The sequence below is a fragment of the Rhinolophus hipposideros genome (genome assembly GCF_964194185.1).
Source record: "Rhinolophus hipposideros genome assembly, chromosome: 19".
Lineage (NCBI taxonomy): Eukaryota > Metazoa > Chordata > Mammalia > Chiroptera > Rhinolophidae > Rhinolophus > Rhinolophus hipposideros.
In genome coordinates, this window is record NC_138065.1 from 14,466,515 (window position 1) to 14,484,420 (window position 17,906).

The 17,906-nt window shown below is 32.8% G+C and overlaps 1 protein-coding gene across 1 annotated transcript in view; it reads right to left on the reverse strand.

Moving 5' to 3' along the window:
* Positions 1-17,906, reverse strand: part of STXBP3 (syntaxin binding protein 3) — a 50,238-nt gene that overhangs the window by 17,210 nt on the left and 15,122 nt on the right. The window contains exons 5-11 of the mRNA XM_081024719.1: positions 15,066-15,144; positions 13,648-13,745; positions 9,554-9,708; positions 6,803-6,893; positions 3,928-4,052; positions 1,433-1,528; positions 1,242-1,299 (exon numbers count right to left, since the gene is read on the reverse strand). Coding sequence (XP_080880845.1) covers positions 1,242-1,299; positions 1,433-1,528; positions 3,928-4,052; positions 6,803-6,893; positions 9,554-9,708; positions 13,648-13,745; positions 15,066-15,144 — 702 coding nt within the window. The remainder of the gene's footprint in view (positions 1-1,241; positions 1,300-1,432; positions 1,529-3,927; positions 4,053-6,802; positions 6,894-9,553; positions 9,709-13,647; positions 13,746-15,065; positions 15,145-17,906) is intronic.

Sequence of the window (17,906 nt, forward strand, 5' to 3'; positions counted from 1 at the left end):
TAAGAGGATATTTGAAAACATAGGTGTAATAGACAAATCCCTTGAAAAATGCAACATTTCAAAACTGATACAAGAAAAAATTTAAAAATCTGAACAGCTTTATATCTAGTAAAGAACTTGTAATTAAAGACTTTCCCACAAAGAAAACTCCATGCCCAAACTACTTAATTGGTGAATTCTTTCAAGCAATAATTGGACTAATAATAACAATCTAATACAAACAGTTTCAGAGAATAAAATGAGTGAAAGCATTACAACTCATTTAAAGACCAATATAATCTTGCTACCAAAACCTGACAAGAACATTACAAAAATAAAAAAAGGAATATTACAGGGAAATATTTCTCATAAACCTTGAAGCAAACATCCTAAGCAAAATGTTAGCAAATACACCCAGTGATAGAGAAGAAGAATAATGTATCATCACCAAGTGGAGCTTATTCCAGGAATGCATGGTTGGTTTAATGTTAGAGAATCAATGAATGTAATTTATCACATTAACAGAATAAAGGAGAAAAAAATAATTTCAATAGATGCTGAGAAAGTATTTGATGAAGTCCAATACTCATTCCTGATTTAAAAAAAAAACCTTTTGGCAAATTAAGAATAGAGGAAAACTTCCTTAATCTGAAAAAGGGTATACCTAAACAACCTAAAACTAACATAATACTCAATGATAAAATATCAAACACGTTTCTCCTAAGGTTAGGAATAAGACAATAATAGCCTCTATCACAAGTTCTTTTCTACATAATATAGGTACGAGATATTAACTACTAATAAAACTAATTTAAAATAAGATTGAAAAGGATCAAGCTAAACTTTCTTTATTCATAGATGGTATCATTGTGTAACCTTCTGGAATGATGGAAATGTTCTATATCTTGATTTAGGTTGTGGTTCCGATGTGTGTATGTGTGTACATACATATATAAAAATGTTATTCAGTATAAACAAAATATTTGTGCATTCTACTCAGGTAAATTATACCTCAATATAAACAACTTAGCAAGAACGCATTGGTGAAATTAGTTAAATAGCCTTTTAAAAATGAACTTAAATTTAAAAGCAAAATGTTGCTAACTGTTGAGGCTAGGTTATAGGTAAGAGGGAATTCATTTTCTCTACTTTTGTGTGTTAGAAATTTCCCAAAATGAAAAGTTACATAAAATAAAAGTTTTAAACAAATTTTAAAGTTCACCTTCATTATTACTTTGGAAGTTAAATAAGACTCTTCTTACCTTTCCTTCTGTTGCTTTCTTTGTTGACGAAATTTCCTTCATAAGCTTTGGAATTTCCCTGTCAAATTGAGAGAATTTTTTAAATTCCTAAGGTGTACTTCTTTATAGAAACATTTTAAGATTAAAAAATGTATTATCATGTATTCAGGGTCCAAAAAATATGGAATAAAAATTAAAATGGGTTCACATACTCTAACACAACCGCAATATGACGATGTCGAATTCTGACCCAGAGGTCATCGTCTTCTTCAAGGATTGCCTCCTTTTCTTTCCCATCTGTTTTATATCTACAAGTAGACATAAGTATAAAACTTCTGGATTATTTTTTCCCCCAAAAAAGTGGAAGAAACATTTTTACAAACAAAAATTTTAAAACAGAGCTCAAGAACTGAAGCGTACATATCCACTATTTTAGGGGGATAATGAAGACCTACTCAAAACTAAGGCATGTTGCTATCCTTACATTAAAAATCAAAGGGCTATGCCTACCAAGACATTCTTACTTTCAAATGTTAGATTTAGTTGTCATTATTATAGTTTTAGGTTAACAAAATGGTATTTTATGAAACAAAAATTCAACATTCCACAATCAACTTTAAGAACAAGACCGAGTATACTAACAATTTGTGTTAATTGCTTAAAAACAAGATTTTAATGTACTAGTAAGCATTAGCACAACTATCAAACTTCTATTAAGTAAAAACGAGAAACATCAGCCCCAATGTAGCCTATTAAATATTGAAGATGTTCAGAATTAGTACAAAATTCACAAGCATATATCATCTGTTTCCACATTCTTCCCTAACCCTATAAGCACATCTCCTTTAAGAATGAGAAAAGAAAATGAGAGAAAAACTAATGTAGCCATAAAAAATTGTGATTGCTTTAATGAGTCCTAATGAAGTTAAGCAGCAATTCAAGGGGTTCATGAAAAAACTTAAAATGGACTTCCTGACTGCTTGCCCAAATTAATTTCTCCCTTCTCTTTCTTATGCAGATAGCCTCCTTCCATTTGGGAAACTAAGGAGATTTAATCATTCAGGGGACTGTCAATTTCCTGAACAAAGATTAGGAAGAATGGCACTGAGCTTTTCTAGCTCTGGACTGCAGACAACAAATGTAGATTTCTGCTGTTTGAATACAATCGTTTCCATAGCCCCAAAATTACAGGTCCCACCCATAAAACCTCTACCTATATGTGGTCTTAATTACAGATGCCCAAGGGTAGAAAGACTGTGCTTAATTACAAGACTGCACTAAGGATAGAGGCCCTTTTGTCATTTAAAATGTCACTTTGTACTCATACAATGTCTTTAATCTTTGATTTATGAACAAAGATTAAGATAACAATCCTGACAATACTAAAAGATGACAATTCCACTTTAAGAGTACATTTAAAGAAGTCACCAAGATGAAAAATAGATTCTGGGTACTTAACAATTTCCTGCTTTGTAACAATTTCCTGCTTTGTATTCTACTTCCATTAAAAACTGTGATGAAGCACAAACAGCAGGGAGTTCAGGCTTCCATCTATCTAGTCTTATCCCTGGAGTGCTTTAATTCATTAAAAAAAAAAAAAAAAAAAGTATGGATGGCTTTAAAAAAAAAAAAAAAGTTGCTCCCTTACTCTTAAAAATTAAAACTGGCTTTGCCTGGTAGCAAACCTAGAGAGATAAATATTTTAAATACTAGGTTAGAAATGTCTGAAATGTAGGTCTATAATCTGAAAACAAATCCTTTAGAGTCTATCAATTCAATTTTTTTGTTAATCTCTTGAGCAATGCAGGTTTAGAGACCTGAATATAAGAGGTCATAACATGCCTTCTGAAAATTCTAAATAAACTGCTTGAAACTACTTTTATACTTGAAAAAAGCTATGTTGATTTCTCTGTCATCTAACATTAACACAAACAACATAAACTCAGGAAACCAGGATTTGACCATAATTAATTAAATTATGAAATTTGAGAAAACTAATTTCCATTTTTACTACGATGCTCAAACAGTAAATCTCAGCTGAAAAATGCCTATTTGGATTTAGAAATTATATCAAATAATGTTATATATATGCACATGCATATACACACACATAAATGATACAAAAAGAATAAAATGGGTCCTTGATAGAAAATCTATTTTATTTTTCATGTAGCTTTCTATTTCACATTACTTTTGAAGTAAATATGCTTATATCAGGGTTAACTCAATACTAGGTGCCAAACTGGTAAAACTGTCTATCCCAATTGCCATCCTATTTAGTTTTCCAGTCTTCTAATCTCTTTAAATATGTTACACTGACAAGACACATACAGAGACTTCTGGGTGTGTGATTCAGAATAATTACAGAATGACCAGTTTGAATATGGTTACTACTTCAATAAATATAGTAGTAGGTATGGCATTTACTCTTAACCTAAGTGAAAAGTCCAAATTCCACTGGTTTAAATGTAGCTTCGCTGTAGACAGTTAAAGAAGCAAATATACCAAAAAAGGCTTCAAAGCAGTCAACATACCCATTAACTTACAAGGTCAAGGTATGTGTAATAGATTATGGTTATTGGGAAAAGAGAAGGATATAGCCTCTGAATAAAAATAAAAAAGGTCAGACTTAGCTGTCTGGTGCCTGCACAAATTATTAACTGCTCGTATCTATATGCCCTTTACATGCCCTTCAAATTATACTTGCTTGTATGTGTCATTCTCAATCGGCAGTAGATCATATGCCATTGCCTGAAACGTCAGTTCATGCAGGACAGTGGACACAGGATCAAAGCCACGATCAATTATTATGAGCTGGGAGTGAGTTTTACCCTGGAATGATAAGACAAAATTATCTTAAGCTTCAATTTCCTTGTTTGAACACATATTCAATATCTTAGAAAACAAAAACAGACTTTTCCTAAGTTTTGTCACATTCTTAAGATTGTGAAGTTATATTAAGACGGAAAAATCTGAGTGGCACAATAGGGGGAAAAACAAGACTACAAAAGCAAAAGCTTTCATAATTAGATTAAGAATATCTATATTCAATAATACAGTATTGTGAAAATTCCTTTTAAAAAGTAACATTTGGTTTGCACTAAATCTATTTTCTTAGGAATTCAGCTCCATAAACACTAAAACCGATATAAATTATAACCAGATGGTACTACACATTGTGCTAAGCAAGAAATACATATATTAGTTAATTCTTACAGCAACGCTCTGAGACAGGTATTCTCATCTCCATTGGACAATGAGGGCATTAAAGGCTTAAAAGTAACTTGTCCAAATCAGGGAGGACCACTTCATAAGTCATATAAACGTCTAAGCACTATGCTATATACCTGAAGTGAATATAATATCGGAATGTCAACTATAATTGAAAAATTAAAAAAAGTTAACTTGCAACTATACAAATCACATAGGTAGTAAGAGACTCAAATTCAGGTCAGCTTCGCTCCATGGCCTGTGCTCTTAACCATTATACTATTTAAAAAATATTATATTGCTAAAAATAAACAAAAAAAACATATTGTTGCCAGCTAGGTGATAAATCACAATGAAAGCCTTGCTATCATTAATTCACAAATAGTACTAATTATTAAACAGTGAATAATACTGCTAGGAAAAATAATTGTTAATATCAATCTTTCATATTTCATTTTTAAAAGTAATAAATTCTTTGGATTTTTATTCAAAGCAGTAAGAGATAGATAACTACAACTCATTTGACAAACGTTTCCTACTTACTTACATACAGTAGAGGTAAACTACATAGGATAGATCTTTGAAATATTTTTAAATTAACCATTCATTCATTTAAATAAATATTGAGACAATATGGTTAAAAGCACAGCCTCTGGAATCAGACAGATCTGGGTTTGAGTCCAGCCTTGACCACTTCCTTGCTGTACAATTTTGGACAAATTACTTAACTTGTTAATATCTCTGCATTCTCATTTATAAAACAGAATATAATCAAAACCTCTGCTTATAAGACTATTGTAAAGCTTAAATGTAACAATAAACAGGGAAATACTTAGCACAGTGTGGCACTTAGTAAGCCCTCAATACATGTAAGTTATGAGTCTTCAGAAATTTGAATAGGAAAAAGTACAATATACGTAAGTACTAGATCAGGAATTTGGGATTCTGACAATATGTTGGAGGAAGTATCACTTGATCTGAAAGAAAGGCTTCAAAAAGGAGGTGACATTTTATCAGGTCCTTGAATGAAAGAAAGCTATCAAGCATTTGAAAGAATGTATAATTTCCCAGGCAGAAAGAATGGAAAGGATGTTTTATTTATTTCTGTGGATTTTGCCTTTTTTTCACAGAAATCATGAAGGACTAAAGGGATATTTACTAATATACTCGTTGTCTATCTCTTCCCTTATTCGACATTTATTGACTATCTACTGTGCTCTGTGTACTGAACCATTGTCCTCATAACTTCTTTCAGCAGCTTTCACTAGGTATCCAAACCAAAAAACAGTAATAAAGCTCTAAACTAATATTATAACTAAGCTTATACCCTCCATTCTAGCCAAGTTGTTTGATTGTGGACTGTGCCTTTTTCTCTGTACATCTGCCCCCAAAATACTGTTATCCAAGCAATAAAATCCCTCTTCTATCATGTCATACCCATTCTTCAAGCTCAAGGGCCTGTTCCTTTAGGACGGCTCCTAGGACTCCAGTTAGAATACGATTAAGCCCCAGCCTACATTCCCATTACGTTCTTTGTTTTCTCTCATTCCACTTATCACATAGCATTGTAACTGGTGGTTTCTTTGCCCATCTCCTCTTTTAAACAATTAACAGTTTCTTCCTTTCATTCTTTAGCTACTGTAATATGGCTTCCTAGCCCTCTGACACACCTCTGTCAGTCTCCTCATGTTCTTCATTCCCCAACCCAAGCCTAAATTCTGGTAATTCCTCAGGTTCTAACCTTAGTCTTTGGTTACTTTAGACTATCTTCATAAGACAGTAACAGCTGCCATTTATTAAAATCTTGTATGTGCCAAACATATGTTAATTTACCTAATCTTCATTATCAACCAAGCAAGGTATGTTATCTCATCCATTTTATAGAAGAAAATACAACTCAGAGTAAATAATTTATCCAAGGTCACAGAGCTAGTAATAATAGGAATAACTGTATTTACTAAATGTTTGCTCAGTGGCAAACATTATTCTAAGAACTTTTACATGCAATAACTCTTTCAATACTTCCACTGCTTTATAAAATAGGTATTCTCTCATTACCCCCATTTTATAGATAAGAAAACTTAGGCACAGGGAAGTTACACAATTTGCCTAAATTAACATATCTATTAATTAAATGACAGAGCCAGGATTTGGACACAGTGCTTAATGTCAAAACACATACCTTCCCCACTAAACCACCCTGTCTACTGAGGTTTCCACTACCACCTGTATTAATAATTCCCAAATCAATATTGGGAATCTATGCTAATGATTCCCAAATCAGTACTGGAAAATGAATGAACAATAGTTTTTTGGTTTATAAAGAAATAAGTCAGACTATGCATAACCACTATTTGCCTTTTATACTTTACCTTTATTAGGCTCTTTTCATCAGTCTTGTAGTAGTTTTCAAGTTTTTTTTCAACAAGCTGGGCAAGCTTATTGGCATTATCTAGAGGTTTACTAGAAACGGAAAAAATGTTCAATTATCTTTCTTTCAAGACATACTTTACAATACCATAAAGTTGAATTCTAAAATTAAATCATGTAATTTATTAAAAGATTTTACATAAATATACTAATTTGTCTGGATTTTATAAATGTAAACATTATCATATATGCTTCAGATATTTTTAATATAAAGGAAATAAAATATGATAAATAAAATTTTGGTTCCCTTTATTTCCCAATTCCTGGTCTTCTTCCTTTCTTCTACTCCCCCATCCCCAAGGCAACCACTATGATGAATATAGTTTGTATGCTTCATACCATTACTGTTACGTATATATATATATATATGTGTGTATGTATATATGTATATATATGTATATACATATATGTATATATACGTATATGTGTATATACGTATATATACATACACATATATATGCATATATATACTCTATGTATATATATACACTGTTTTATATGTTTTAACAGTATGTTTTTTACTGTTTTATATGTATATATTTGAGATCTGTATACATTGACACATATATCAAATTTATTCATTTTAGTTCGATACAGTATTCCATCATGATTATACCAGATTCTATGTATTCAATCCCCTCAAGATGGACATTTAAGTCATTCTCAATTTTATCCTATTGCAAACAATGTTGAAACAAATATCTTTGTACATACATCTCCATATACATGTTTCTCTACATATATTACATCTAGAAGTATAATGGCTGGGTCATAGAGTATGTATGTTTTCAATTTTTCTAGATATTACCATATATTCTCCAAGTTAGCTGACCAATTATCCCACCCACTAGAAGTGTGAGATTTCCCCACATGCTCTCTAACATTTAGTCACTTTCCAATACAGTCTTTTGCATAAAATTTAATTTATCACTGTCTTCTAAAATGATAAAAATCATACTCTAAATTGTAACTTCATGATCAGTGGCATGAGTGTAACTTCCAAATTTACAAGAAAGATGTTGGAATAGGTTCTTCAATTAGCACACCGACCTCAAAAATGGTCTCATTGTGACGGCTTCAAAGTGTTAAAGAATCTTTAGGTTTTATACCTTAAAAATAAAGCAGCAACTATAAAGAATAATGTATTACACATTTGGTTTTAAACTATTTAAAAAGGTAATAATTTCATGTTAGAATTACACTTTAAAAGTCCTTATTCTTTTATAAGGCATAAAAGAATACTTTGCAAAAGAACAAGTGGGATTCTGAAAGCCTGGATTATTTAACTATCACAGTAACTCAAAACAGGTCCATAGGTGAGATATTAAATTATAAACTGGTTATATTTACTCATGTCCTTGAACAGAGCCAATCACCAAAAGCAGAAGCTTGAACAGAGATTGAACTCTGGCAGATGATAAGCCAATGAGCTCTCTGCCCCACTGGGTTCAGAATGTAATTAGAACATCACCTATAAGAAAAATAATGTTTCCAACACCTGAAGTATGAGTAAAGAGCTTGTTTGGTAACACCTGAATTAAGGAGATTTACTACATTTTTTCTAAGTAACTAATAGATTTTTAAAAATGGTTTAAGAGTAATGTAACTTAAATATAAAGCACTACACGAATTTCCAATTAAACAACTCAACCAACCTGAGAAATGTTAATATTTAAAGAACCCTTTGAAAGAAAAATGAGTGATAATCTTTATCAGTAGTAGTATAGTATATTCACTACTACCATTTTATTAGTGCCATACACTATTATTGCTTTACTGGTATTAAACCCATTTAAGAACACCTTATAAGATGAGTACTATTGTCGTTCCGATTTCATAGAAAAGGAAACTGAGAAAAGAAGTGTCACAGAGCTAGTAAAGATTAAAGTCCAAGCTGCCTGGCTACACACAACAACATGGATGACTCTCAGAACATAATGTTGAACAAAGAAGCCAGAAACACAGCATATCATATGATTCCATTTATACCAAGTTCAAAATCAGGCAACCCTAAAATATGTGTTAAAAGTCAGGAGAGTAGTTACCTTTGGGGAGGAGAGAGAGGACAGTAATTCGAAGGGATCAGGAGGGGGGGCCTCTGAGATGTTGTTAATGTTCCCTTTTTTGACCTTGGTGGGTTAGATGGGTGTGTCCACTTTGGAATGATGTATCAAGCTATACATATATATAATTTATGCACTTAACAGTAAACTTCATTTTTAAAAAGAGGCAAATAAGTAATGGTACATACTACTAAAGTCAAACTTTACCTCTTAAAAAATCCCAAAAATCTATTTTAAATGGCCATTGGTATTAGATACTATAGACACTTAGACACTCTAACCTGTATCTAGATAATATGGCCGCTTAAATTTGGTGGAAACTTAATAAAAGATTAAATGTAAGACTGTAGTAGCCCCTATCTGACAACAAAGACATTTACTCTAAGCATTCCTAAACTCATGAAAAAATGTGCCAATAAATCATACAAATTTAGGCTCTGACACTCAATAACAGAGGCTATTAGTCACTCTGAAATTTAAAATTACACCTTAAATCTCCTGTACATACAGCATATTTTTTACAAGGCAAATAAATTTTGCAAACCGTTACACATAAGCACAGAGACATTTCTTACCTATATACTGGACAGCAAATAGAAAACATAACATAGACACTACCGAGTGTCTCACCTTTTATATCTTACTCCGGGATTTTCATCCAGAGTAGCACAGACTGTAACTATCTGCTCAGCCATCGCTTCCATGACGGCGTCTTTTCCGCTGGCATTACTGGGGTCTGGACTGTAACAGTAATAGAATGCATCTGGTACATCAAGAGTATATACCTAAGGCAGGCCAAAAAAGAGTTACACTGTCAATTTTGTAGACTTGTTAAAAATATGCATCAAGAAAAATGAGGCTATTGTTTGGGACATTAAAAAAATACTTGAAGTGACCATGCTGTTTTCTGAAACAACTGTGTCTTTACCTTAATCAAATTTCATTTTCTCTGTCATCTTGATTTCATCCTTTCTTTTCTCACTCTCCTTTCCTGCTTAGCCTACCTCTCTCTTTCAGTTGTTGTTTCATATACAGGTAGTACTGTTTGCAACAGATGAAGGAATCTGAAGTAGTCAAACTAAAATACAACTCTAATGCCAACCACAAGAAAATACAACAAAGCCAAAATAGGTCTATATATTTGACATCCACTAAAAACCTTCTAGAGAATAACCTAAAATTTTTCCATAGTTGATACATAGCTTCAATTTTTCAGCTTATACTCTTCATGTCCTTAAAATAAAGATATACTTCCTAAGACAGAGTATTGTGCCAGACACTGTACTGGTCTTACCATATATATAGTAAAACCTCACAGACACATTTATTCAACTAACAAAAGCATTTACTTACTCATATGTGCAATGAATTGGATTACAGATTTAATATTATTGTTACTTGAATAATACAAATGAAGAAGCTCTCTAATTGGAGTTGAGCATTCCCCCATTAAACTATGTAATATTTGTTTTTTTAAACAACGATAGTAATCCCTCTTAGCCTAGGATAATATACTGAGTGTAAAAGCAGGTATGTAATAAACATTATAGATTAACTAATAAATTATGAATAAACTTCCCTGCATTTCCTTTCACACAAAGTCATCCATTTCTTTGAACATAATCCATCACCAAGAGCAACAGTTTGAACATGGACTGAGATTTAGCTGTAGCGAATCCACTTACGTCTGTGCTGCTCAAAGTCTTGGTTGCTGTATTAACTGCCAAAAAGCATCCTACAGCTTGATGGTGGTTTTCTGATAATATACCATTCTACTGCAGTAGATAGTATTTATTATCTGTTCAAAAATATTTACTGCCCCTCCCTATAGGGCCTCTTCCTACAGGAGAATATTCCCACTCACTGATGTTGGGCTTGTCTCTGGTCATTGGAATCTGACTAGAAGTGACACATGCCATTTCCTCACAGAAGCTTTAAAAGCCTCTGGGGCTCCACCATTTCTCTTTTCCCTCGGCTACATCCCAGACAGGGGCTACTCCTTCGGACTCAGTCACAAAATGAAGAGAATAAGAGAATAAGGAGGAAAGCCCTGGGCAAACCACAGTAACATGAACGAGAAATACACTTTGTGGTTGTAATGCACTGAGATTTGGAGAATTCCTACCACACAGTTGAAATTACTCTAAGCTATCTATTATAATACTCCAATGAACCAAACAGAATTTTGGAGCAGGTTTTCATTCTACACTCACATCTCTTCCCTTTCCCTCCTTCTCCCCTTCTGCCCCCCTTTCCCCATCACCACCATTACGCGTTCCTTTAGACTATAACCAAATGCTTTATTCATCTTTATGCCTCACAATCACTCCTTAGAGATCCCTGCAACTTCCATCTACTTTTTTTGCTAATCTCTGGCTAGCTTTGCTCAATTTCTACCCAGACTCTGTCTAGCACCCTCTCCACTAACTATACCAGACTCTTTGTACTCCCTAAAGCCCACTGAAAACAAAGTCCTCTACACTCTTGAGTGCTTTCTATCTAATTGCCTTTATTACCTTAAGCTCTCTGACAGGGATTTAGGAGGAGTAAGTCAAATTCCTTCCTCCCCATGCAACGTCTAAATGTGTTGAATGTCCAACTTTCCTTCTTGGGAACACAGTGATATCTGACTTTACCAGTCTCAGCAACGATCTCCTGACTTCTACTTTTCCTTAAAGACTTTAGGACCAGGCCCACAGTTTTCTGTACCTTCCCATTTTCTGCCATCATTCTTGGTGGGACCGGGAGCCTCCTACAACATGGTCCCAACCTACCTATAGAGACAGCCTTATCTATCATAACTTCACCCCTTATAATCCACTTTTCCTGATGCTCCCCTGCACTTAACTGCTTCTGTATCTTAGCAACCAGGCTATTCTTATTTTCTGGAATATTCTTTCCCTTGTCTTTTACTACCTTATGAAATTGTATTCTTTCTTCCAATGGTTTCCCATTCTCCTAGTAAGGAATAATCTCTCTCCTCTTGTGGCAGACTGTGAGCTGCCTCTCACCAAACCATTCTTCCCTTACTTTTGAGTAACATACCAATTCTTTGGGAGGAAGCAGCCATATGCCCAGCTAAAACACTACATTTCTGTTTCCCATGCACTTAGGTATAATGGTGTGACTAAATTTTAGGTAATAAGATATAAATGAAAACCATGTACTTCTTTCTTTCTCTCCTTCATCCTGCTTCCTCAAATGAGGATGTAATAAATCGACAGTCATCTGAGATCATGCAGGACATGTCCCGGATACCAGGCCCCTGACAATTTTGTAGAGCCAGCATACCAAACTTACATCACCCATTTCCTGACTTCTTTTATATTAGCAAGAAGTAAGTTTCCATCTTGTTGAAGCCACTGAAAGTTTAAATTTTTGTTATGTGCAGTTCAACCTAACCTTAATTGATAACATTTTGAAGATGTGTAACTTTTTTTTTATAGTATTCAGATGAGGGTAGGGCATACATCTTGTTCATCTTTTCACAGCAGACTGTTTTACATCTTGCAGACAATGTGCACTGCACATGATTTTTGCTCATAGCTTAAAACAGTAGTATTTAATTTATCTTCACTTGGAAACAAACAAAAGTTCAAAAATTTTCACCGTAATTTCTCCCTAACAGTTAAGTTTATTAAGTAAACCCTCTTAAGATGTTTACCAAGGAAGCAAATTAAAAGAAAAAACAAGGGAGAAACATAGCAGACAGCTAGGACCTAAAACAATAACATTTTGAAAAGACTGGTAAGTATAAGATTTTTATGAGATTTCTCTATACAAAGACAAGTTATTTCCATCAGCCATCAAATTGGCCAGATATCTACACAAACCTCTCCTTAAAATACAGCAATTCCACAATTTCAGTAAATTCTAAGGGTTAAACTGTATCTTTTGTGCAACAAGATGCTTTGGATATGTTTGCAATATTCATCACACTACTGTTCATATCCCATGTGATTTTAGGAAGCCCATTTTCACTCTAAACTAAACTTACATATCATACTAAAAGGAACAGGTCTAAAGGTTAACATTTGGAAAACAGTTTAATGTCAACCAGATAATCTTAAAATTTTATAATTTGGATTATAATCTTTCTTTGTCAAGAACAGCAATAGCTTAAAAGAGAAATCTTATCTAGAACCTTTCTATTTCTTAAAATATTGATCTTACAGTTCCAAACAATAACAAATAATTTCAATTCTATAAAATACTAGAATCCAAACAAAGAACAGAGCACTGTTATTATTAATTGAAGGCTCATTATTCCAAAGGCAAAACAAATCAACAAAAATCTTTTGTTTTATAAATTTTAAAAAATTATAATTTATATAATGTTATATTAAAAAGTTTATTAAAGAATACTTATTTTAATATCACAAATTAGAGAAGCTAAAAATATTTTTTTGTGGAGTCATCTAACAGAGGTTCTTCGCAAAATCATTTGATTGTATAATCTAATAGTACCGTGAAACTTGACATACACAGGACTTAGTGGCAGATGTGAAATTTAAGCTCCACTTTCATTATTAATGTTGTATTCAAATTAGGTGCTCATGTTCTTCCTTTCATCATAGGAAATGTTTATTTGTGGATTACTCAAAATTCACCAAATACATAATATATAAAACATCTTTAGGATATACCTTATTAACAAATAAGCTCATAAAACCAAAATTTAAAATCCATTATGAACTAAAATTAAAAATTGAAGTAGAAAGTACCTGAGATTCAAGTGGAATAAAGGAAATATTTATTTCTTTACATCTTCTTACTGACTTGGAGCAAGCCTTAATTTTGTTAAAGAGACTATCAGGGCAAACTGAAAGGACAAAAAGGAAAAAAGACATATAACTCCATCTAAATTGTACTTTTGGATAAATCATTCCAACATCCAAGAATATTTACTTTTTATATATAATTACTGATTTTCACAAAGTAATTTACTATGAAGACAAAGATAATGTGTAAATATTGTTCCTTACTTTATAGAGCATATGTATTCTAGCCAAGAGCACTGTATTAGAAATTCCATTTCCCCCATTCTTATCTACAATAACCTAAGATATATTTCCTTAGAGAGCTGCTAACACAGCAAACTAAAATTGTTACGAAGGAAAATCAGGTACAAACTCATGACTTAATAACATTTTGTAGGACTTTCAGAACGCCTTGGGAATTTACACTACTTTTCTAATTCGGCCATTAAGTGCAACCATACCACACAAATTGTTAATTTTTCTCTAATGTCAGGAAATTCTAAGATTCTAAACTAGTAAGTTCTGGACCTTAGAGCCCATTTTTTTTCTTTCCCCCATTACCTGTTTATAATTCCATTAAATCTAAATTAGAATATCAACCATTGGCTCTAGTGTCTTTTAACATGAAGTTCTTTAGCCTCAAGATTCCTTAAGTTAAAAAAGGCTTCACATTAATTAAATTCTATCAATTCCATAGACATAAATTTCTGTATAATAAGGTTACCTGAATGACAAATACTTATGATATGACATTTTAAAAAATGCATACTACTAAGCATGACATAAATATTAACAAGAAAAATACACTACTTAAATGATGAATCTCTAACAGCAGAGACCAAGACCTAACTTAGGTCAAAGGCATTTTTATTTTGCAGTATAATTATGTAAGTTATAACATAAAACTAAATTATATGTGTGTCTGGACTCCTCTATGATTCTTTTGTGTAGCTGATTTCTATTTGAACATATGACACAGTAAGAGAAATGACTTTCTCCCTTAATATTTGCCAAACAAACGGCAGTTTCTTCAGTGCCCTCCAAGGGCCTTATTTTTTAGTATATAATCAAATCCCCAGTTGAAACTGATTTAAAAAAGAATTCTTCCTGTTATCAGCACTGAATTTGAGCGATAGCCCTCTCCACGAACACACCCCAGAATGTCAGAAAAAATGACTGTTGAAACTCGCTTGGAATGATTTCTTTTAATTTTCTATCACCTTAACATGAATTAGGATACATGTGATCTTACATTTTTAGATTCTTTCTAAACAAATCAGGATAGAAAGTCAGTAGTACTGAAATAGTATTATAAGAAATAAATACTTTATGATTAATAGTATTTTAAACGATGAAGCAATGACTTTTACAAAGCTACTTACAGTCAGTGAAGTATATATATGCTGCTTTATATTTGTTCTCCGATTTACTCCCAAAATCATGTAAAAAACAATCTACAGACTTAAAAAAGGTTAGATGTTAATATACATTTTATCAAATACTAATTTAAATATGCTAGCTTTTGAAATAACTAAGATTATTTTACTGTGATGATGAAATAAAATCTGCCTCAAAGTTTATAAACTTGTTTATAAAGATGCTATGTAGTATAGCCAGTGATAGCTAGAAACATAATAAATAGTAAGGTAATATGAACCAAATGCTGTTTTGGCAATAAAGAAATGCAGAAATGATAAAGTAATGGGAAGCTGCAGCAACAGAGAAGACAAGACTATTGGAAGACAACAGATCAAGGAACTGACAAGTCACTGAACAATACTGGAAGTATTATGTACACAGATATTGAAACCACCAAGACTGGAGAAGTGTTGACTAGAGTGACAGTGAGCTGGGAGGTGAAACTGTCAGGGGATTACAATGAAACACCCAGAGGATGGTAGATGACTGCAAGAGGAGGAACAACAGGTAATACAGTCTGGTGGTATATGATTCAATGCTGCCAGTTTTAAAGACACAATGATCTAGAAGCAAAAAATGATGACAAAGAATTTAATTCTCTCTCCTTCGTCTGTTCCTTTTTCTCCTTCTCGAATTCCTAGAACTATATTTCTGTTAGATCTCATGGATTTATCCTCAAGTCTCTTTTCCTCCCATGATTTCCAGGACTTTTTTTTTTTCCGCTTTGAGGTACTCTGTTTTGTTATTCTAGGCTATCAATTCAAATCTCAACAGGGATTATCCTCTTCTTTAGTTAACTGAGAAATAACACTTTTGAACTTCAGAAAGTTTTTTATGCTGTACTAGACTCTCCTTATGTGTACTATTTTTCTGTTCAGGTTGTCATCCTTTTCTCCAAGCAGCTATATTTTGCTAGATGTGTGTTTTCTTTATTCTTATTGAACTTGCTCTCCAAGCAGCTTGACCCACTTAGAAGTGTGGCTACTTTTCTTTGTCAGCTCACTTGTAGCTTAGGTTTAGTTGTTGGGAGTAGCCTAAGTAGAGGCAGTTCCACAAGAGGAGGAAGGCAAAGTGGTTGTTCCTCTGGAGGGCTATAGGTAATAAAAGCAAACAAACTCCCAGGGCTTTCCTGAGACACCCAACTGACCTTTCCCCTGGGATTCACAGATCTCTTGGAGCCAAACTCATCCTGAAATCTGTAATTTTATGGTTCTTGCCTGGGAATTATCTAACCTGGTCTCCAGACGCTAGCCCAGCCCTAGGAAGGAAGTCTCACACCAGGATTCTCTCCCAGTGCCCAAGGAGCCCAAGTCCTCACTTATACCCTGAAGCATGTAGGACTCAATAGGTAATTGTTAAGGAAAGGAAGAGAAACTGTATTTGGTTGTGGCAGAAAAAGGCATCAAATTCAGGTGCCATTTTTTCTGAATCCTTTGCTCCTTTACTGAATATACAATTTTGTAGCCTGCTTTTGTCACTTATCATTAAAAAGGAACTTTTACCTAGACCATTAAAATTTCCTAGAAACCTCATTTTCAATAGCCACATGGTCTTTCATACCATTATTTGTTAATGTTAGGAATTTAGCATTATTTATTTATTGCTAGGGATTTAATTCAACCATTTGATTATTTCTTTACAATAAACTTGAAGATATAGACCGTTTTAAAGTTCTTGATAAAGAATGGCAAATTATTTTTCAAAAAAGCAGTATCAATCTATACTCCCACTAGCAGTACAGTTTCTGCTCCATTACCCAATGATAGCTAGAATATGAGAATGATAGATAAGATAGATATAGCTATATATAGCTATATCTATATATACACATACCGCGTTTTCCCCGAAAATAAGACCTAGACGGACCATCAACTCTAATGCGTCTTTTGGAGCAAAAATTAATATAAGACCCGGTATTATATTATATTAGACCCGGTATTATATTACATTACATTACATTATATTATATTAGACCCAGTCTTATACTGTATTATATAATATAAGACCGGGTCTTATATTAATTTTTGCTCCAAAAGACTCATTAGAGCTGATTGTCCAGCTAGGCCTTATTTTCAGGGAAACACGGTATATATTTTCTATAAAAATCCTTCTGCCAATTTAGTAGCTAAAAAATGGTGTTTTTAGCTCACATTTTTTCCAATCATGAATTTTATCTTATGCAATGATATCATGAATAAGATACAAAAAAAAACACCCGCAGCCAACATGTAGAGACTAACTAGTGAATATCTGGGTTCTTTCCTACTGTCTGCAAAGTTAGAAAAAATGAAACTGGAATTGCCAAATTAACATTCCAGGTGAGAATAAGCCAAAGAATGTGCCGGAAAATGCATTTTCAAATACTGTACAGAATAAAAGAATTTTATACTTTATTTGGCTCGAAACGTGTTTGCTTTAAGTATGAGTTAAATCATAGTTAGATTATAAACTAAAAAAATTCATTTGATATAAAATACATGTATTCTATACATGTATAAAATACATGTATATACGTATATACATGTATACATACATACACGTATGTATGTTATAGGGAAGTCACTGGCTAAATAAAGGATTAACCCAAGACTATTTAAGTACACTTCCATTGTTTCAAAAATTATGGTTGAATAGGAACTGCATGAGCAACAAATTATTCAAACTTTAACATTTTATAAAATTAAACACACTACTTTTCTTAAGTGTGCAAATCAAACAATCTTCTAACACAGAAAACTTTCCTAAGCAAACTAGTGCATGGCACTATTTTTCTAATAAAGGTTATTTTATTGCTTTTTGTTTTC